Genomic DNA, 23,438 nt, shown 5'->3' on the forward strand with positions numbered 1-23,438 from the left:
AACAGTTCTGTCCTCAAGAGTACGTTTTCATGCTTGAAACTGGTCAGGACAAAAAGTACCGAATAGTAATTTTATTGCTGAGGTTGCAGTGATAAACCTGCTTTAGCAAACTGCTGTATTTGTAAAACAATTTTAAAAACCGGGAAACACTTTATAATAACTCATGAATAAGTCATTAGCAACCGTTATATATTGCTTTACAGATCAGTTGTTGATTTACATTAAAATTTAAATGTGTGACTCAAATTTTAATGAGACATTTTTAATTTGGCCAGGGTGGATTAGAGGCTCCCTTGTGAAAAAGTACTGCACTTGATTGTATTAAATGTGCACTTGTAGTGTAAACCAATCAGGCATAACATTATAACCACTGACAGGTGAAGTGAGTAACACTGAATATCTCATCATGGCACCTGTTAGTGGGTGGGATATATTAGGCAGCAAGTGAACATTTTGTCCTCAAAGTTGAATCGCTAGAAGCAGGAAAATTGGGAAAGCATAAGGATTTGACGGAGTTTGACAAGGATCAGAGTGTCTCCAAAACTGCAGCTCTTGTGGGGTGTTCCCGGTCTGCAGTGGTCAGTATCTATCAAAAGTGGTCCAAGGAAGGAACAGTGGTGAACCGGCAACATGGTCATGGGTGGCCAAGGCTAATTGATGCATGTGGGGAGCAAAGGCCGGCCCATGTGGTCCGATCAAACAGACAAGTTAGCTCAAATTGCTCAAGAAGTTAATGCTGGTTCTGATAGAAAGGTGTCAGAAAACAGTGCATTTCCGTTTGTTTGGATATGACCAGTCAGGATGCCCATGCTGACCCCTGACTGCCACCGAAAGCATCAAGTGGGCATGTGAGCATCAGAAGTGGACCACGGAGTAATGGAAGAAGGTGGCCTGGTGTAGTGAATCATGTTTTCTTTTACATAACATGAATGACCAGGTGCATGTGAATCTCTTATCTGGGCAACACACAGCACCAGGGTGCACTATGGGAAAGAAGGCAGGCCGGTGGAGGCAGTATGATGCTTTGGGTAATGTTCTGCTAGGAAAGTTTGGGTCCTGCCATCCATGTGGATGTTAATTTTACAGGTACCACCTACCTAAGCATTGTTGCAGACCATGTACACCCTTTCATGGAAACGGTATTCCCTGGTGGCGGTGTCTATTTCAGCAGGATAATGTGCCCTGCCCACAAAGCAAAAATGGTTCAGTAATGTTTTGAGGAGCACATCAATGAGTTTGAGGTGTCGACATGGCCTCTAATTATTATTAGAAAGGTGGTCATAATGTTATGTGTGATTGGTGTATTTCAACCATATAAAAAGTATATTTTAAAAAAACTGTACTTTCTAATAATACAATATTAATTTAATAAAAGGCAACTCAAGTGTACTTAAAGAAGGTACAATTACATGACTGTTTCTTAACACACTTAAGTACACTTTTTTTTAAAGTACACTATAATAACAATAACGTACATTATTTTTTTAATAGAAATGACATTGAACTTTGAAGTATATTTTAGTTAACTATAAATGACTGTCTAGACACGACCAAGTCCTCAAGACCTCAAGCAGCCCATGAGGAAAAATAACCCTGTTGGCTTGCTCTACACAGCCCAAGACGGGGTGCTGACAGTTGCCCTGGATAGGCAGCCGAAAAATCCAGCACATATCACCACGTTCACGCTTAGACAGGACATCATCCTGGTCTACAAAACAGCTTATCCTTCTGGAGCTAATTGTTCCTTGGGAGGAGAGGATGGAAGAGGCACAGGAGAGAAAGGGGGAGGTATGAGGGACCGTTGGAGGCCTGCCGCAGGAATGGGTGCATGTTAGTGGAGGTGGAGGTGGGTTGCTGAGGATTTGCAGGTCATTCCCTCAGCAAGGCTTATGGAATGCTGGGAATAACTGGTGCAAGCTGGAGAAGAGCTATCAACAACAGCATGAAGGCTGCAGCAAGATAGCTATGGTTGAAAAGGGGTAACATGTGGGGACCGCAAAATGCCACTTGGACACAGCCCGAGGCTTGATCAACCTCAGTCAAGTGGTCTGGAAGACTGTATCTGTTGAAAGACCCGAAACACCCAATGACACCAGGAAACAACACTGATGATGTGTCCAAGTTTGTGCATCAGAGGTTGAATAACTGAACTAGTTTACCATAAATGCTTGCCAGTACATTCAGCATAAGTAATTATGAAACTAGCACAGAATGCCAACTGACCAATCAAAATATATAATATTTTCATATTTTATATATTTCACAGTGAGACATGTACTAATGTTTGGCAAAGTTATACATTAAAGTGTGACCAAATTTAGTCAAGATATTCTTTTGATTTTGCTAGTTTATTCAGCATTGAAGGTTATTCGCCGTTTTCGCTCCCTTTGTTAACACAAGGAAAGATCAAAAGTGCAGAGATAATTGGGGTATGCTTAAAAAGTCCTGACAATAGTCTTCTTAACCCCGCTCTCCCGCGGTTGCCATTTCTTCTTTCTTTCTTTGTGCAAACCGGCTGAATAAATGACAGTTAACTCCCTGCTACGCTATAAGCTATTGTAAAAATGAAACTTATGGAAGTATTGTTGAGGACAGGAGTTTTGGGACTGATATGCTGATGCATCATCACTGAACTCAAAAGCGCTGGAAAATTGCATCATGCAACAATGACTGCATCCCTGAAACAAAACTGATAACAAATTGACAGAGGCTTGAGGTGATGTTTATGCCGTAAGTGTAAAACCATTGTGATTGGTGAACTCATCCATACGGAAATGTAATATATGTACATATATGTCCCTATATCCGAGTAGTGATGTCATATATGTTTCATATAAGGCAATACATTATTAGCGCATATATACATTCTCACGATATATGAAGATATAGGTTTATACCATGTATGAAATACCCATAGAAAAATTATTATATATACATATATTAAAATTATTTATATGATGATTTTTTATATGGTACTGTATGTTAATGCCATATATGTAAACAATATATGTCGAATTTATATATGTAAGTTTATTTAAACATAATATATGCAAACATTCAGTATGCTTGTATTGGATTTTATATGGATTTATATAGTGGTGTTTGAATCCTGGCATTTCATAATTTGGTTTAGGTTCAGGCTTCGGACATTAAAAGCTCCATGTGTGTTTTCCTCCCCGTTGAAAGTGTACAGTTTGAGCATTCGCTTGGTCTCGTGTGAGCATCTAGTTTTGCTTGGGCAGTATACACTCTTTTGTCCATGTGTTTAGGGTTGTTTGTTTAGCATGCGGCTTGTGCTCATCATAGCCATTGCGTGTACTTTCATGTTTTGTTCTGTGTAGCATGTACGGTTACTCTGGTACATGGGTGACATTTTTCATCCTGTCCTCTAGAGGGCAACAGAGGGAGGAAGTGGTTTTAAGGTTACGAGTAGCATAGAGGAGAGGCATGGCAATGGAGCATGGGTGAAAATGCCTGGAATCACATTGTGTTTGAGAGTTAAGTGAATTGTACATTCTAATGCTTTACAATCTTGTTCAAATGCACATTTTTATGTACCCATAAAAATGTTAATTCATAGTGTTTGGAAGTTTGCAGAGAAGCTCGCAGAGGACTCTGTTATGGGGCTTGAGTGCACTGATACCTACTTCTGACCTGTGTTGGATTGTGCCAGTGCCTAATCTAGGATTTAGGATTGTATATCTTCATTGCCTGCTAGGACTGGGACTTCTACAACACTCAAGAGACTTGCATTGCAGACTGTATATCCTTTTCCCTCTAGGGCATTTTGAATTGTTTGGTACTGTTTTTTGTTTGTGTATCACTAGTATTTTGGGTTTAGAATTGATTTACTGTTTGTTTGTTTACTTATAGTGTTGAGCTTTGATATTCACAATGCTGTCTTGGATTTCCATCCATGTGCAAATTGTTACTATGTTATCTCATTCAGTGGTTAAATAGATACAATTTATTTTCACTCCCTCATTGAGAATCTTACAGTTAGTTTCAACACAAACTATTGGCAAAAGTGAATTCCCGTTTTTTTGAGTATTTCTTATTGTATAAAAAACTAAGACGAGCCAGTTACAAGCATGAAGGGGTTTGATTGTTTCGATTGTTTATTTTTGAAGTCTAATAAAAAGCCCATTAACCTCTGCACCCTTGAGTCCTTCATCTCTTGCCTCACCTGACAATAAGTAACATTATAAATATTTTATATTTTAAATGTCATTTGTTGTATACATAGTCTAGATTTTAAGACTCTACGGCATTTGACAGTGATAATGATTTGTCACATATATAATTTAAACATATATAATATGTGGAATAAATATATATGTCAATATATGGAATTTCTGATGCTGTGCATATATGTGCATTTATGTTTTTACTCTATATGAGCATATTAGGATATTTAATATATAAGACCTATATGTCAAAATATGTTTTATACATACATTAACATATATAATATATGGGATACATATATATGTCAATATATGGAATTGTTCCAATTTCTAATATGTTTCATATATGTTTTTACTTTATATATCACATATATCGCATATATTGATATTTCATATATAGACATATATTACATTTCCGTATGGGCATCTATTTCTCCTTGCGGGGGGATGATGAAGAGCCCTGTGGCTCAAGACTAACAACTCAGTCAGGCTGAAATAAATAACCCTCTTTTCTCCAAACAAAATGGCGGCCAGAGCAAAACAACACATTTTTTACCTAATTTACTCCATGTTTGATTTCTTGGTTATTCAGTGTGGGTTGGAATCAGTCCTCAACATGTGGGTTGAAAAGTCACTAAGTGTGCAGGGGCAGTAAATTACAGTGCAATGAATGTCATGTGCTCAGGTCCACCTGAGAGAAAGTATTAAGTCCTGTGGTGAAGTGCTGTGGTTCTCCATTTAGACACCTCTACATTCAGCGCTCAATCTCAAACAATGGACCGGCAATATTTAAAGGTCAGAGAGCGAGTAAAAAACAAAGTTTGGAGTCTCTGATATGTGAGAAATCTTTTTAAATGAGTATTCAAGTTTGCGAGCAATTTCTGAAAGGCTTTCTGATTGACGCTTGAATGTTTTAAACAGAATACTCCATAATGGGCCTCTCCCACAGTTGAAAAGAGTTCAATAAAACAGCATTTCCCTCAAGAACTTCCTGAATCGGTGAGATAAGGTGGCTTCTCTCTGTATGGCACAGTTTGTTTTCATATCCCACAAGCATAATTTAAAAGCAATCAATTAGATCTGAAATATACAGAGCCCAGCACACAACGTGGATTTGTACCCACAACGTATTAACATTGTACTAATTTGTTTCTTCATTTTAGTTCATTCTTGTGCCTCTTGTACGAATTCAATACCTCTTTTTTTTCGTTAAACAGTGGGCATGATGAGTGATAGTTGGCCATGATTTGATGAAAATTATTAAACAATTAGTAGAACATGGTAAATGAGGGAACAAATAAATAAATCTTGGGATGAAAGTCTTAATTATAAAATGATATATGGAAATATATACGCTAGCATGAATGTATATACATACTGCACTCTCCATTTTGTCACAAGAGGCGGCATAGCAGGGACTAGCATAAAATAGTCATTTTCTCCTTCAGGCAAACAACTTTTGTGGAGCAATCCTTTGAAGAGAATCTTAGACTTGTTGAGCAAGTCACAGTTACTTAAACTGTCAACGTGTTTATGGCTTCCTCAAATCAATCAATGCTGTCTCAATGAGCCAACTTCTCCTGGTGGTTTAAAGTGTGCCCACTAGCAGAGTTTCTGCTAAATGTAATGGGCAAAAAATAACAACAAAAAAGTCATTAATCTAGCAATGTGTGAAGCACTGCTCACACAGAGTTCACTTTTAAACCAAGCAGCTTCACTTTGGTCAATGCAGCAAATTCACTTCCAACTTGAACCTAATGCGAAATCTATGTGGGGAAATTGTTCGCCCTCATTTGAACTTTTAGATTGTGTGGATTCCTATTGAAATGACTGTAAATGTGGCCGCAGTAAATGTAAATGTCTTTAACACTCTGTGTTCTGGGTATGGCTATGCACCAGTGAGGAAGAGAAAGAAGATTGATATGTTGGATTTAACAAACATACCTGTTTTTTATGACGGTTCCACTTGATTGCCTAAAAAGATGGGGGGAAAGACAGAAACAGTCATGAGCAGATGAAGAAAATATCTATTTCCAGGCTATGAAGTATGATCATTTAATAGGAATTCCATTCAAACTATGATAAATTAACTGAAAAATAACCAGGCAATAACTGCAAAATGCAAGACCATGAACTATACAGTCAAAACCTCTTAACCATGGTCAACCTAAATAGGTTTTTCGAATGCCAATATTTAAAGAACAGGATGACCTATGACCAATTTAATGGTGATGTAATACAATTTAAAAGGATAGGTCACAAAATCGTTCAAAACATGTATGACTTTTTTTCTGTTCAACATACTGAAGAACGTTTCTGTTTTTGCCAAAAGAAAGAAAGAAAGAAAGAAAAAAGAAAGAAAGAAAGAAAGAAAGAAAGAAAGAAAGAAAGAAAGAAAGAAAGAAAGAAAGAAAGAAAGAAAGAAAGAAAGAAAGAAAACACCATGAGTAAATTACAGTATTTACATTTTTTGATTAACTATCTCTTTAATAACCGCAAAGGAGACGCACATAATTAAATGAACACAACAATAATTCAAACTTTATTACACAAGTTTGAAAGCAGAATAGATTTATTATCCACTGGCAATGCTTTTGGAAGAAGCAAGCATATACATTATCAGCCGATAACTTAAAAAAGGCCTAATACCAGCCGGTTAACTGGCCTGGCTTATATCTGGCTCTGAAATTAGGATCGGATACCTTGACTGTGTTTTCTAATTTGCCACATGAGCAGCATGAGGCAGCGGCGTGCTGCAGTTTTACAGCTGACAGGATAAGCAGTTACAGGAATAGCAAACAGAAAACATTTCTTATTGCCTCTTTAACTACATTACGGAGCGATACATTATTTGCAGTCACTGTATTCGCGCTGTATGAGAGCTCCAAAAACAATAGGGATCTTGGAGGAAAGCTGACAGAATGGAGAAATGGGTGAGGTTAGCTAATATAAGAAAAATCAATAAGAGGAAGCAAAAGCCTGGAGCAAACCAACCAGAGTTTGGCTTGTGTGCGGGCAGAGCCGGCCAGCAATGGCATCCACGGGGAAAAGTGTGTATGCCAGTGTGCCATGAGGAAGCTCTCTCGCTTCTTTGTGAGTAAAACTATGCTGAGAGAAAGTGAAAGGTCAGTGTGTGTGTGTGCGTGTGTGCGTGCGTGTGTGTGTGTGTTCGATTTTAGCCTTCAGATAGTTGATGCTGAGTGTTAGGATTTTACTTTGATCTAACTGACCAATGAGAAAGCAAAGCATGAGGAAAATACACATTAGCTTTAGTTTGGTGCTCATTTCTGATTCATTGATTCATACAATATATTGTGTGCACAATATAATTTTTTTATAATATTATTATTAATATTAAGTCACTTGAATTAATGAATAAAAATGTACTAATTTAATACAATTGTAAATAAATCTAATTGATAAATAGACATATTTAAACATTTTGTTCAATTAATGCTTTTAAAAATAAACATGTAGCAACAGTAAATACTAGAAAACGTTAAATACTTTTTAAATGAAACATTTAGATTGCATTTTTATAAAGTCTTTAAAATTTGCTTTTCCTTGCTAAAATGTCACTGATTCATACATGATAACGAACTTTTGACATTTAAAGAAAGAGTAAAACAGGCTATTTATTTGTCAATCTGAAAAATTATTTATTAATTTATTAATATGTCTATTTAATTGCTAGGGGAAAAACGACTTGGAATGTTACTTACAAATATATATATATATATAAAATATATATATATAAAATAATAAATGTCCTTATTGCTAAAAATATATATATTACATTTTAATCACAAATAAAATTTAAAATTTAAAATTTAAAGACGAATAAACATTTAAATGGTTTATTTAATTAATGTTTGAAAATGCAGTAAATATTACAAATATTAATATTTAAATTTCATTTAATAATGCTTTTCTTTTTCTTTCTAGTAATGTGTCATGGGAAATTTCACAGAGCAGCCAATAAGCTTAAGACTTTTAAATAAATAGTTAAACATGTTTATTTATTTGAAAAGTGCATTTAAAGATGTATTTTTACATTCATTAAATAGTTGTATGCATATAAAAACTATTATAAATATATTATAGAAATCTAAACATACATACTAATATTCAATTATATATTATATTCCAATCTATAAATAATATAATATCATTTCCTTCTATTTATTTTTAAGTGACACCCCTTCTCCTCCATGGTGTCACCAGTATGTTGGCAAACTCTGACCATGCAGATAGAATGCAAACATTTTTTTTCTCAAAAATTTAAAGTGAGTTACAGTGATGTAGACTTGGGCACAGACTTGAAAGCCTTAGAAGGAAATGGGTAGTGAAAAAGACACAAATGCAAAGCAACTCACCCCTGAGGTTCAGCCCAATGCTCCCTCCCCCCTCTGCCTCTTTCTAGTCTGAGCACAGAGCCGTCAAGCCCCCCTTCTCCATTCCATCACCTCACTCCTGTGTGTGCTGCTAGTGGAACAAGTCTGGCTTTCAGTAATAAGTTGACAGCTGTAGAAAATGGCCGCTCTCAGTTTGTTTGCTTTTTTTACACAATCTCATTATATTATACTGTGGCAGTGGCCTTGAAAGCTGTGAAACGTGTCTTGCTGGAAGACGAACGAAAGCCTGCCATATGGAATATAGTCTGAAAGTAGGCCGAACTCTGTGAGTTCCAATTTGCTCGATCAACACTGTTCCCTGCAGTTCTTTCTTTAATTTAATCACAACTCATCATATCATAGGTGACCAATGTTTAAAATTGGATTTCATTAACTCTTTCCTAAACATTTTTCGAATTTTTCAGCAAACCACGTTTTCACTGTAAGATGGTAGGGGGCGCCAAGGCCGTAACCATATTAAACATAGGGGGGACCATTTTTTTTTATAAAGACAGAAACTATACAATGAAGGAAATTCATAAGTCTAATTCTAGTTGGGAAATAATCATTTTAAACTATTTGCAAATAATATTTGTATTGATTTGCATTAAAATATATGTACTTTTATTTGTACACCTAAAATGGCGAAAACATGAAACGTTTCATCTCTTCAGTCTAAGCTAGGAATGACATGAATCACATAAATGCATATTTTCAATTAAAAACCACAATATTTGAGAAGCAGAAGTTGAGTAGTTTGCATCACTGGATATAACAGTCGGTCATTTAACATTTCTCAAAACAGTTCATGTATTAAAAGTTTTGCTTACCTCACTTTAACATTTTTACTCATTTTTTTTTTTTTTACCTCTTTCAACATTAAACTGACGCCTAGCACTGGAATTTTGCACTCTGCTTCTGTGACTGGTAAACTCTGCCTACTTTGATTTGATTGGCCATCTCAATAATTGTCCATTTAATTGATTCGCATTTTTTCCATTTCAAATTATTGGAGGGGTTTTGTCTCCCTCAATGTCTATGGTGGTTATAGGGTTCCTGGGGGGAGCTATTACACATCTTTTTACGGTGTACGTCTCCGGATCAAAACACAGACAAAGAAGCAGAAACAAGTGATAGAAGCATTGATTATGCACATGTATCGTGCTCCGATCTGCCATTATTTGCCAGATTGGGTATAAATCAGACAGGACCCATCAAAATTGATATTGTGCATATAATATTCTGTGTTATTGTTAAGCCCCAGTGCCCCACAAAAGGCACAAAAACATTATAAAGCATCATCAACGATTCGTGCACTATATTATAAGTGTTCTGAAGTCATTCCAGTTTAATGCGAAATTCAAGTTCACGTAAATGCATGCTTAATCCCCTCCGCTGCTGCTGTCAGTCACTTTCCTTTCAGCTTTCAAACTGTGTGTCGCGTTCGGTTACGAGTCCGACAGTCAACATGATGATACTCTCTCCACTAGGATTAATTGTTCCTATTATTATGCTTGATCTCTAGATAACTGTCTATGGTTTCTCATAAAATTACTTTATCTTGGTGTGTTTGTTGCTGTAAATCATGTTACTTTCTCCCGGGGGTCTGTTAGATCACAACGCTGGACTAGAGATTGTACAGTTCTTAACACAGTAACTCAAATGTTATACTGTTAAAAGAAATAGCTTATAAGAATACTGCATAGATACACTACGCACTGATATATCTTCTTTTAAACTTCTCAATGCGGACGGAGCGCGGCATGTGACTCCGTGTTGCTTCAAGCGCATCATCCTGCGCACAGGATCCGCATACGCGCTTTGTGCCGCTCTATATTATAATACATTTGCGCTATGAAAGCCTTATTAATAGCCTTTTTTAGCCTTAATAATTTCTTGTTCTGCCCTATCTATAATAGGGCAATCTATAATAATTTTGCATGAATATATTTTGTGTAACATTTTACCAGATTTACACACTTTTATTGTGCACTCGTGATGTTGTAACTTTTGCTGCCGAATTATCCACTAATCTAATTTATTCACCATCTTTAGTAGTACTTTTGTCATAGATTGTGATTTTATATATACATATTTTATTTGTTGTTTTTCTTTATAATGAAGTTGTCTGTATTTAGTAGATTGTGTTTAACTCACAAAAGAGTGATTATCATTTCAACACACTAAGGTTTAGAAATTCTACATACATTTTTTAAACAAAACTGCATAGGTATCGGATTGGTATCGGTTGGGTATTGGTATCGACCAATACTCAGAATTTTTTTTATACTGGATTGGATTGGTTCTGAAAAAAATGGTATCGGTGCATACCTAATATAAATTAAAACTGCCTAAGATTAAAGAATGAAATGTCAACCCAGGATGAGCTAGGACTGTCCATGTTTTGAGGGTGTTGATGATAGCCAAATCTATGTTTTGATCCATTGGTCTGAATCCGATCGAGACGTAAACTTTGACAAAAACATGATATGTTCTGGGAGCCATGAAAGTTGTTTGAAAATTATAAAAAATTCTGGCACTGGTTGGCAACTTAAAAATAAAAATAAAAAATACTGGTGTGGAAAGAGTTAATAGAAGTAAAATGACTATGTTATTGTGAAGGAGAATTTGGACAAAACCATTCAGGCCAGACTTCAATTTGTCAGCATCAGTGAAAAATGGAGCACAGATCTAATCAGATATACATCTGAGGCAATTACTCTTGAATTTTCATTACATTTGAGTTTGGTGCACAGTGTTGCTATATTGGCGGCATATATCAAAGGAAAGGCTAATGAAAGAAAGCCTGCAAATTATATAATCTACTTTCTCAAAGCTATTTTTGGTAGCTGCTGCACACTTAAAGTGTCCTTGCTTTGCAGCTAAAGCCTTTAAAGAGAATTGTCAACATGTCAAATTCTGCAATAAAATGTGTTCAGCATTGATAACGCATGCTTGATAAATGCATGCATGTAATAACCACTTAGAATTTGCACAAAGAAAGCCAGGCTGACAAAGGAAAACAAGAACCTCAAGAGCATGGTGCCTTTTCCCCAAACCAAAAGAGAAAGAAGAAAAGAAATGATTGGAGAGGAGCGCATAGCTTCGAGCATCCACACTGTCACTCCTGTGCAAAGCTCAACTATGACCCTCAAAAATAGAACATCCTCCAAAATTAGCTCTTCCTTCTTTAGCCTATTTAATTTAAAAGGCAGAGGGAGATGTTGTCCAAATTTGTCTCGAAACTTACTGGTGTATTCCTCATTATACTCACTACACTACCAGAAAACTCCCTACAGTGCTAATTAGTCTCAATTAACAGTTGTCCTTTTGAAAAGTAACAGAGAGCTCCCTCTAGAGGCTGCACTGGGTCAGTAAAATACCAAACTCCTGTTGAACTACTGTACAGAGACTCTCAAGTGATTGAACACAAACACACACACACACACACACACACACACACGCTCATAAAAATCAGCCACTATACTCATTTTAATTTAGTAATTAAGTAACCAGCAACTCTCAGTATATAGTAAAGATATAATATATGCAATATTCATTTATAGATAGAAAAATATTATAATCTTTATATATATATATATATATATATATATATATATATATATATATATATATATATATATATATATATATATATATATACATACACACACACATATATATATTTATTTATTTGTGTAAATGCAATATGATTACTGTAGAAAGGGGCTAAATCATTTTAAAGTGTAATATTTTTGTAACTAATAACAGTTTTTACTGTAACATATGTAACAATTATAACATTTAATTTCACTTTAATTGATGAATTTAGTTCAAAAGAAAAAAAAAGAGAGGATAAAAGAAGAGAAATGTGATATGCTTGAAGTTCTTTTGTGAAAGGTATTTTTATGTTAAATAATTTATCTAACATATCTAATAGCTCTCACACACCAAACAAAAAAATAAAAAAATATGGGATTTGGGCCTTTAATGCTTTTTAAAATGTCATACAATGTCCCTTATTCATGGAGTGTGCCAGATAATCTTTCCATAAGCCTAAACTCTACTTACCAAAAAGTGCTGTGGTAGTACCACGATATCAGATGGTAATACCACGGCGGACTGAATGATTACCATATTCATACCAGCAACACTTTTAAGAATACTATGGTACTTCATTGTGAGTGGATCTTAGCATCACATGTGGGTGTAAAAGGACCATGCTGTATTTCTGTGGTTGGTGCCACTGATGGAGGCTGACTAATATGTTGATGTGGCCCACAGTATTTCCAAGAGCTTAGGACTGTTAAAAGAGAGGATATTGGCATGCCCATCCCCCACCAGTACTGTAGATTACACTTTGCAATAGCAACCTCCTCGAGCACCTCTCCCTTTTCGTCATCCGCCCCACTACCCCTCCCTCCTCTTTTTCACTACACTACCCAGTCAAATGATTTATCTCATTTCTTTCTTCATCTGCCTCTCTCCCTCTATAGATGTGCTGCAACATTTCCTCCAGTCTGCTGAAGACTAGCTTACTGAGGACTGGAAGAACTGCAGCACATTTTGCATAGTCAAAACTCAGCCCTGCATTAGCGGAGGACAAATGTTACACAAACATTTATTCATCTCATCGACTTAAAAGAAAGTGCATGTTGATTATGTCGGACAGTGGACAGCCAGTATACTAAGACTAAACAATGAAGTAAAGGACGGTATCGGAACAATACGAAATGAGTAGTAATATCATTGTAAATTGGAGTTGCTGTGTCTTTTGAGATTTTGAGCCTGTTCCGTGTAACGTCTACCAGAGGGCTTCGGCGTCTGCCCAGATGAAAAACAGAAGGCAAGAAGCAAGACATGGGTCAAAATGAACTGGTAGTCCCACGAGGTTTATAAGGGGTTCGGACAAAAGTGTACACCCATACATGTAAAAGACTGAGGGGGAAAAGGGAAAGAAAACACTCTGAAAAACATTACAAATCAAAGAGGAAAAGTAACATTATAAAGCTGAAGCATCAGTCCGCCATAGAGCAGTCATCTCTCGTTACACTTACACTCAAAATGCATGCGCGCTCACATAAGAACAGCGTGCACCATAGAAGAAGACATCTTAAAGGCATAGAAACATTATCATGAACTGTATTCAACATACTTTAGGTGGCCGTTACATCAGTCACTAGCCAAGTTTCCATCCAAGGACTGATTTTGTGCAAAAAGGTTTAGTCACTATAGCGGATCATAACATTTAACAATATAGCTGATGGCATAAAAACTGACATACATTTAATATTAAATATACTTTATCGTGCATATTTTGATCCCATTTAAGGGATAGTTCACCAAAATACTTGCGAATACTTGTTAATACTTTTCTTACATAAGCCCATTGATTCCCTTTAGAATGCCTTTGTTAAGGGATAATGTACACCCAGCCGGTTGTTATCGCAGAATAAACCCCGACAGAGTGATCAGGACCCCGACGCGAAGCGGAGGGGTCTTGCATCACTCTGAAGGGGTTTATTCTGCGATAAAAACCGGCTGGGTGTACATTATCCCGCTTATTACACGGCTACTAGTCTCAAATAAATAATTATTAGACACAAAATATTGTCTCGAGATTAAATATTTTATTAGCTCTTACGCAAAGCTTCCGCGAAGGAAAACAGTTCCAACCTGCTTTAAGCCTTTATCTATTGCTGAAGATCTGCCATATGCCCTTGCTAAATGTTGAAAATGAATGCTGAAAGGGTTAGTTCACCCAAAAATGAAACCAAGCCTATGATTTACTCACCCTCAAGTTATCGTAGGTGTATATGACATTCTTCTTTCAGACAAATACAATCGGAGTTAACGTATATTTAAAAAGTCCAGGCTAACGTTAATCCAAGCAGTTGTTGTAGTTGTGTTTGAAGTCCATAAAAAATGCAGCTGTCCGTCAAATAACGTGCTCCACACGACTCCGATGGGTTAATGGAGCCTTCTGATTAGAATCGATGCGTTTGTGTAAGAAAAAGATCAATATTAAAAACGTTATAAAGGAAACCTGCCTTGAAGTCTTCCATTGTAACCCACGGCTGTTTAAGCCACAAGATGGCGCCAGCGTTAAGCATAGAAGTAGTACCGGTCAAGATAACTCGTAATACCCGTATGAGCGGGTGTTATCTGGAAATAACGTACCGCTGGAATGCGCGATTGACCAATCAGAATCAAGTATTTCACAGAGCCGTGTAATAACCTTGTATAATGGATGGATGCACTTTTTTGATCTTCAAATTTTGGTCCGCCATCGGATTATTCAAAACATTTTTTAAATTCCGATCGTCAGAAAGAAGAAAGTCAAATACACCTAGGATAGCTTGAGGGTGAGTAAATCATGGGAGTCATTTTCCTTTTTAGAGGAGCTATGCCTTTAAAGTTGACATGAAATGAAAATTTACCTGAATTAATTTGCAAGATCCTATTTTGAATGATTCATGTATGAGTAAAAATATATATATTTTTTTTTTTTATTTGACTTTGTAATTTAATCAAAATGTCATTACTTAATCATCTGGCCAAAAATGTGACACTTCTCTCTGGTGACGTATGCCAGATAATTTCGTCCTCCAATAATATTGTCCACTTAATCCACATTCAGCTATAAGCTGGCATTCATTTGAGTGCAATGCCCTCATCTCCAATCCAATCAACAACTGATGGCTAGAACCAAGTCTCTACCCAACATTTCTTTCTTTTTTGATAATCCGTTATACTCGGATGTACGTCCCAATACAGAAGAAAACATCTGTCGCTACTTCTGTTTCATGGCGACTTCAAACCGTCGTTTCTCGTTAGTGTTCAGGGGTGTGTTGAATCTATTCAGACTTCATACACAGTAGGCAAAGCCTTTAAATCAGAGCAAGTATATTACTTCTCCATGCGATTGGGAAGACCACTAACAGTGGAGAATTCATCCTGGTTCACCAAGCACAAATCTAAGGATGCACAAGGCAGCATGAAATTAGTTCCATATTCATCAGCATCACCTTGGAGAGGAGTTTCAGTTTTAAAAAGTGTCAAAACATCTCATTTGTATGCAGAACCAAATGAGCTATTTGAAACGTACTCGCCAAAAGTGTTAATGCTGAGGATGCTCAATGAATTTTCAGAGATTGTCTGCTAAAGACACCTGCGTTCACTGTGGACCGTGATGCTAGCAAACAACACCCATGCTCAAATGGAATACTCCGGATCCGTCACTGCTGTAGAGAACCATATATCCTCAGAGGCATTTGTCTCCTATATTGAATTGCCCTGCTGTGTTTGCTGGCACAGGCTATGTGTTCACATAAATCGTTGCCTGTGGTGTAACATGGACCTGACGTCCTGCCACATGTTTCACTGCTTGAAAAGACTGCAGGACGGACTGGGATGCTTACAGGTGCACTTGTACTGCAGGGTAAATCCCAAAGCTTATTATAAGACTATATCACTTTTACACTGCATAAAATACATATTTGGGGACCATCAACTGATTTGTGAGCACTGTACACTGTAGAACTTCCCAGATCATAATTAAGCTTTTATGTTTCCCTCTTGGACCATCTACGATTTCCTTTAAACGAGTACTCGTATAGATCTCCAGTGAAAATGGCTAGTGGGACGGTTTGTCCAGTAGAGAGATGAATATTTTGACCCTCAGCACTTTAATAATATCTGAAATCTTGAGAGAGGATCTATCCACCTAATAACGGCGAAAGAAGAACAGCTATAAATCTCCTCTGATGGACCCACATTTAGCAATGGACTGTGCCATACACTGCTATTCTGCTAAAAATGCATGTTCTGATTCATACTGACACACACTAGCACTCAGCACAAAGCACACACAGTCTCATGAGGCTGAAGATGCCCATGTAGAATATGCAAGTTATTCAATAAGTGTACAAACGCACAAAGATGTCTATGCATGCAGCAGACATTTGATAATACCCTGATGGATGCAGATGTCCACCTCCCAATGTAGAAGCCAAGCCATATATTTGAGGAACATTTTACGTTCGGATACTATAATACTATAATCTGCTAGAGGCTGTACTAGGCACAATCATTAGTTCTTTAAAGCACTGCCCTATAGGCAATCTCAGTACAGGCCAGCCTCTGATTGCGTTATGCCTTAAAGCCTGCAGACCACCAGCTCGACATATCAGTGAGATTCATCCCATCGAAAGCAGACTGAAGATGAAGACATTCTCAATCAAACAATGCTGTTTTGTAAGAAAATATACCTCAAACCATCTGGCTTTTTGAGGAGAGGTGTGATATTACTTTCCGAAGCCATAGGTCTTACCATTTTCGCCTGGGAGATGATAAAATGGGTGGGGGGGAAAAGAAAATCCCATAAACTTAGACTGATGGAGGGACTTGAACCACATCTAATGTCCAGAATATTACTGAGACTTGAAGGTGTGCATTTCTGACGTCAAGAAGCAACCAACAAGAATAGCAAGCAACTAGGGGTGGGAATCAGTGATACTATATTGATATCTAGGGTGGCTGATCGCCGCTGTTTAGCATTCAGTAATAGCAAATGCAATGGACACAAACAAAAACAAAACAAAAATTATTTTACACAGCATTAACTGACACGATGATAGAATGTAACTAATAAGGCGGTGATTTTTTATGAATTGGTATGATGTGATTGGTACAGAAATATTTGTTAAATAAAATTTTGAAAAATAATAAATATCCACCCCTAAACCAAATTATAAACGATCGTACGAAAATGTACAAGTGAGATCATACAAATTAATGGGGTGGTTCCATGTTTTTTTTTCTAGGCTTGGTTGTGTTTATGGGGCGCAGTATAACATGTCTTAATACTTCTTTTTTTTTTAAACGCCGTATTTTTCTTATATTTGACCTTTATTCCACAAAGCTGTCTCCCGTTTTTTGAACGGCTCGTTTGCTTCCTGCTTCTATGAAGCCCATCCCTCCCGAAAAACGCAATGGTCTTAGATTGGTCAGATGGCCAAATGTAGTTTCCTGTATTTTTATCGGCTGAAGTGCCAAGCACAGGTTGTCCGGAAACGCCACGCCCCTTACCATTACGGGCAGAAGTCACATCTGCGGAGACTAGCAAGGGTTTATGATGTCACCAGCCTAGGAAGAAGCTCATTGTAGTCCAAACCGGCCGTTTTTGTAGGCAATAAACTGATGTAACTTTAAAAGACAATATCTCCATTTGCATTGAACTTTCAGCGCTGTTACTTTGCAGATACAGTTTATGATTAAGCAGCAACATTACACACTAACTAAAGTTTTAAAAGTGAAATTGCATGCAACCACCCCTTTAATATAAATGTACCACCAATTCGCCAAAATGGTTTGAATTGCCATAAGGGTGTTTTGTTTTAAATTCATAGTCAAAATTCACTCAAAAAAGACATAATTAAAGTAGTCCATGTGACTCCAGTGGTTCGATCTTAAAGGTCCACTGAAATCAAAATTTAAGTTGTTTAGCTTTTAGTATGACTGTGATAGCCTTAAAGTTATGAATAAGCTGGTATGTTCCAAAACTATGACAAAATTTGCATTTAGGAGATATAAGCATTCAAAATTTACAGTCTCCCACTTCCGTTAAAACGAATCTCAGATTTTGGTGACATCATCACGGACTTCACTTTCTCGTCAAATCTTCTGTCCAATCAAAATGCTCTCTAGAATCTAAAGCCCGCCCCCTACACTGCTGAAGCTGCGGCTGAAATCGGTCAGTTGTTAATTAACACACATTTACTAATTTCTACATGGTGAAAGGAACATAGCACACTATATATGTGATAGGAAACCATTCAGTGTAAATATGCTTTAATTTGAGGCGGATTAAGTCTGTTTTCACATTAGTTTCACACACCGCAGGCGCGCACACACCCCAACGGCTCAGGTCTAAATTTAGACATGAGAGCGCAGCGCAGATCATATGCGCGAGTCAGCGCAGACAACAAAACATATCGACCCATTTGAATTCTGCACAGAATGCTGCATTTCAAAGCTATATTGACAAGATTATGATGATAAACAGTGTTAGAGGAAACTGGCTTTACCAAACAGAGAAAGGTCCGCTCTTGCGCTCTAGTCAAACTGTATATTAAAGAAACGCTATTGGCCGTTTCAAAAAAGGGGAGGAGCTGCTAACAGCTGAAGCCGTTTCAGGGGAAATAAAGTCAGCACATTGAATAATGCGGCACGTTTCAAGGCACTTCAGTGGGCCTTTAATGTTATGAAGCGACGAGTATACTTTTTTGTGCGCAAAAACAAACAACAATATTTAACAATTTCTTCTGGCGCTGTTCAAAAATATACTTGTGTTCCTAAGATGAATGAAGGTCTCATGGGTTTGGAACGACAGGAGAGAATAACTAATGACAGAACTTTCATTTTTAGGTGAACTAGCTTAAGCCTTTAAAGGGGACATATCATAAAAATCTTTTGTGGAAAGTCTTTTTCCGCATTTAAATGCTGTAATCGGGTCCCTGGTGCATCTACCAGCCCAGAAAACTTGAAAAAGGACAACCCAGTAAGTTTGTTTTGAATCCGATTGAGGCAGGAACTGTGTGGAGAGGGGGGTGGCACGCAGCAGCTCATTTGCATTTAAAGGCGCATGCGCGAAAACAGCCTGTTCTTAACTGTAGTCAGAAATTTATATTTACAACAACATGGATTTATAAATGATTGGTGAGGTATTTTAAGCTGATACTTCAGAGACACATTCTGAGGGACACCTGAGACTTAAAATAAATCTTGTAAAATGGGAATAATAGGTCTCCTTTTAAATTTGATTGGAATTCTAATATCCAGACATTTTTGGACGGCCTATTCTCAAAACTACTTGACTCAGATGTTCACACTGACAAGACTGAATCATCAGGAAGCGACACCCTCCCTCAGCCTTCCTCAGTCCCAATGTGATGAATCTTCCCACAAGGTGTCTCACCTCCCAAAAAAAAAGAGTGAAAGTGAGCACACCATGCATCTCTAACCTTCTAAACAACTGCAACACCACTAGTACTCTACATATAGACTATAGATGCTAGCTCCATATTATAAGATCCCTGTGCAACAGTGTGATGACTGACAGTGAGTTAGGTAGCTTTGGAGAAATAGGTCATAGAGCTAAAAATACCTATCTGTGTCTCTCTCTCCTCTTGAAGACAAAGAGAGTCTCTCTGGGAGAAAAAAGTGAGTGAGTAAGTGAAATGAAGAGAACAGCCCACCAGTTTCAGAAAAAAAAATGCTCTTATAGAATTGCGTCTGCTTATGCAAACAAACATTAAAAAGGGCCAGAGTGTAAGGATGGGGAGGAAGGATCTACAACGGGGCGTAAGAGCGACAGTGTGAAGAATTATCTAGAATTCATTTTTCTCAGATCAGTGAGGCAAAGCGGAATAACTATCCGAGAAGTCCGCATCCCGCATCCCGTGAAATGACTGGGAGAGACAGGGCACCATCACTTTAGGAGACAGAGATAGTGGAAGATAGAGGAGAAAATATAGACAGTAAGTGAACCTAAATAATTACTAGATAGATTTGAGGACCAGTAGAGGAAGAAAGTCTGAACAAAGAGAAATACGCAATGAGAACAGTGGGAAACTAATCCAGTGATTCCCAATGAAATGCCATCATTTTGGTGAAGGCATGCCAGTTAGCAGATAATCAGCAATCAAGGCAGGCATAATTTAATCACCATCTCTTAAAAATGAGTGATTTATAAAAGCCAGTAATGTAAATTAGATTGGCTCCTCAACTGATATCTCCTCATGGCTCCAGAAGTACTGCACTTTAACTGGGTTCTTTGAAGAGGGTTATTGAAGAGCGTAACATCACAGTAATTCAGATGCTGATTGCAGCCACTCTTTCTTTTCATTCATGTTTCTCATGCAAATATTTCAAAAGCACCAAGACGCAAACCTGACCTAGCATGTGCTTAAAAACATCTGTCCACATTCAACAACAAAGTTCACCGCTCAGGGAAAGTGATGGAACCAAAGAGAACCTGTACACATGCCACTGAATCAAAACTAGTGTCATTCCTTTACAGAAAAGCATTAGATAGATAGTGCTACTGAATTAATCATAGCACTGAAAGATTACAATATTCATGTGCTGGTAACCCTTTACAAAAGATCCGATCAGTTAATGCACTGAACATTAACTATCAACGAGCAATATTTACAGTATTAATTAGTCCTTATTAACATAAGTTATACACCTGTTGGGGTTCATGTTAGCTCAGGTCTATTAAATGTTAACAGGTACAACTTTTGATTTTAATCATGTATCGATACTGAGATTAACTAAGTGCTTTAGAAGTATGTTTCATTGTTGGTTCATGTTAACTAATGATTCACATATAGATCCTTACTGTAAAGTGTTAAAAATAGTGGGCTATTTATACACTATAGCCTAATTCAATGAGGTTGTACCATCACACAGGTCCAACAATTATATATTTTTTTAAAGAGTAATATAATCCCATATAAATCTCATATCAACATCCACCGGTTAAACTTAATTCTGTCAAATAAACAATACACGATTGCATAAATTATTCTTGAACTGACCAGCGTGTAAAGCCAGAAGGTTACATTAAAAACTAGGCCTACATTTTAACAATAAATTGATGTTAAATCCACTATTGTTTTATAGAATCATTGTAGGCCTATAATCTATACAGTATTTAAATCAGAAGTAAAACTGAAAAGAAATCTCTTAGTAATTTGGTTACTTTTCCTTTTAAAAAGTAATTAGATTACTTAGTAATTCATGCACCCAACACAACAGTGGTTACTGTAGCCTATAGGTACAGTATGGGCAGGAAATTTACGAACGGCTTCCGCGTGCATTATAAGGTCATGTGACAGGTGTGTAGCCTATTTCTTAAGATTTTTAAGAAAAACAGTCTACATAGTGATGAAAGCAGATATAATCATGTATACTTGCTACAGTTATGTTCAGCCCCACTTAATTTGGCATGGTTGAATAAGTGTGGTTTTTTTGTGTGTGTGTTTTTTTTAAGTATTAGTCAGAATTCAAACTATGCCAAAGCTGTTCGTGCTGTAACCGGTATTGTAGCGCTAGTAGCCAACACCCGAATATAATTTCACTTATTACTCTCATTTGTTTTGTTTTTTTGACTCTGGCACATTGTGAGTTAATTTGTCATAAGGTATAAAAGTGCCTTACCTCATAAACCCTTGCATCCTGTCTGACTGAATCCTGCGCGCCGCTCTAGTCAGTTAACGGTTTCTGCGCGAGAGGAAAATGTAGCCTATGTCTCGTGTGATTATTCACAAAGTTGAAATGGTATCAATAATAATATTAATAATTTACTTAAATGTTTGGCTACTGTGCCCGTTGTGACTTTTTAAAGTTTTTTTAAGAGTGTAGGCTATAACATTCCACAAGCTTTGTATGTGACCTCTTTGTATTTTGGTATTTTTTTGTAGCCCCTATACATGTCATGTTACCAACGTGACGTTGCAAACTGCAACCCAAAAAAAAAAAAAAAAAAAAAAAAAAAACGTTTTGTGCTTGCTGGGTCAAGGTATGCAATCGTGGTAGTTACTGGAGAGAGATGCAACCTCCCGGCTTAAATAACCGACACAAGTGCAATTTCCCCTTTATACGATATAGAAGCTACAGTCACATATTCATGCCAAATACAAACATGTCTTCCCATTCCGAGGGTCCCAGTCTCTAGCAGACGAATGTAAAGCAATTTTTGGCACTGAGCCCGTGTGGCGTCTGCGTGCCGCACGCCGAAAAATGTGTCAGTGTGCACAAAGGAATCTAATGGAAACTTCACATAATGTGCATGGATGCAACGGCGCATACGAGATACCAAATGTTACACGCCACTGAAATATCACCAATAGCCATGCATTCGGCTCAGAAATAATAACACTGATAATTCATATTCACGCTGCATGTGATTTCTAGTCTAATGTGATCAGCGCGTGCGATGCAAAACCATTGAAAACATGCTTAGAGTGATAAATTGCAACATTTTCCAGTTCAGGCAGTTGGCACATAGACCGCGGTGTTATCCTCTTACAGGCAGCACACCAGTTCGTTTTGTTTGACATCATTTTATACAACAGCAAAAGCAAAAATGTTGAAGTGTCATCGTGTATCTCGAGACTCGGTGGCCGGTGAACTCTCCGATTCCAACCTACCAACAACTGTAAGTTCCTATAGTGATCAATAGGCTACTGACCAGGGACGCCGGGTCAACATTCTCAACATTCCTCCATAGCACTGTGCATATGCAGAAATGACACACGAGACTCTGCACTTTATAACATGCCTTATTTGCCCAGATGACAAAATGTCGTCGCGTGCATTATGATTTATTGCATTTCAACATGCATTCGTAGTTTAAACCTCGCCGGCATTTTATACTTTTAAAGGTGTTTGCATATTTGTGAATTTGAACGAACGCTGTTTGTTGCATGACATGCATTCAATTAAGCCTTTAAAAATATAAATATTTTTACTTACGATTTCAGAGGATTTTGGACCACTGTGGCCATTTTGATATAGAATGATACAATGTAAGACTGCAGATCCCCGGTATTGTACATGTAATATAGCAGCAATTTCAATTTCATTCATTCTCTGGGGCTGCGGCTGGATCAGCCAGCCAATAGCAGCACGACTGACTGATGCTCAGTGTTGGGAAATGTAGTTTTAATTCCCCCAATGTCTTCAAGAATCAGCGGCGCGTGCACTACAAATAGCACAATGCATTGCGGTTAACTGTATACTAGTCCCGCCTTGATTTTGTACGGGTAAGCCAAAACATCTACTGTAA

General features: G+C 37.2%; 2 protein-coding genes across 2 annotated transcripts in view; both read right to left on the bottom strand.

The window, feature by feature from the left end:
* dpf1 (double PHD fingers 1) overlaps positions 1-23,239 on the bottom strand; it is a 63,990-nt gene extending 40,751 nt beyond the window's left edge. Inside the window, 3 exon segments of the mRNA XM_067451037.1 lie at positions 6,132-6,161; positions 23,126-23,190; positions 23,192-23,239. Of these exon segments, the coding sequence (XP_067307138.1) occupies positions 6,132-6,161; positions 23,126-23,190; positions 23,192-23,239 (143 nt within the window).
* Positions 1-23,438, bottom strand: part of LOC137084668 (bifunctional polynucleotide phosphatase/kinase-like) — a 125,951-nt gene that overhangs the window by 83,943 nt on the left and 18,570 nt on the right. The gene's annotated exons all lie outside the window — the stretch shown is intronic.

This window comes from Pseudorasbora parva, chromosome 8, assembly GCF_024679245.1.
Source record: "Pseudorasbora parva isolate DD20220531a chromosome 8, ASM2467924v1, whole genome shotgun sequence".
In the NCBI taxonomy this organism is placed as follows: Eukaryota; Metazoa; Chordata; class Actinopteri; order Cypriniformes; family Gobionidae; genus Pseudorasbora; species Pseudorasbora parva.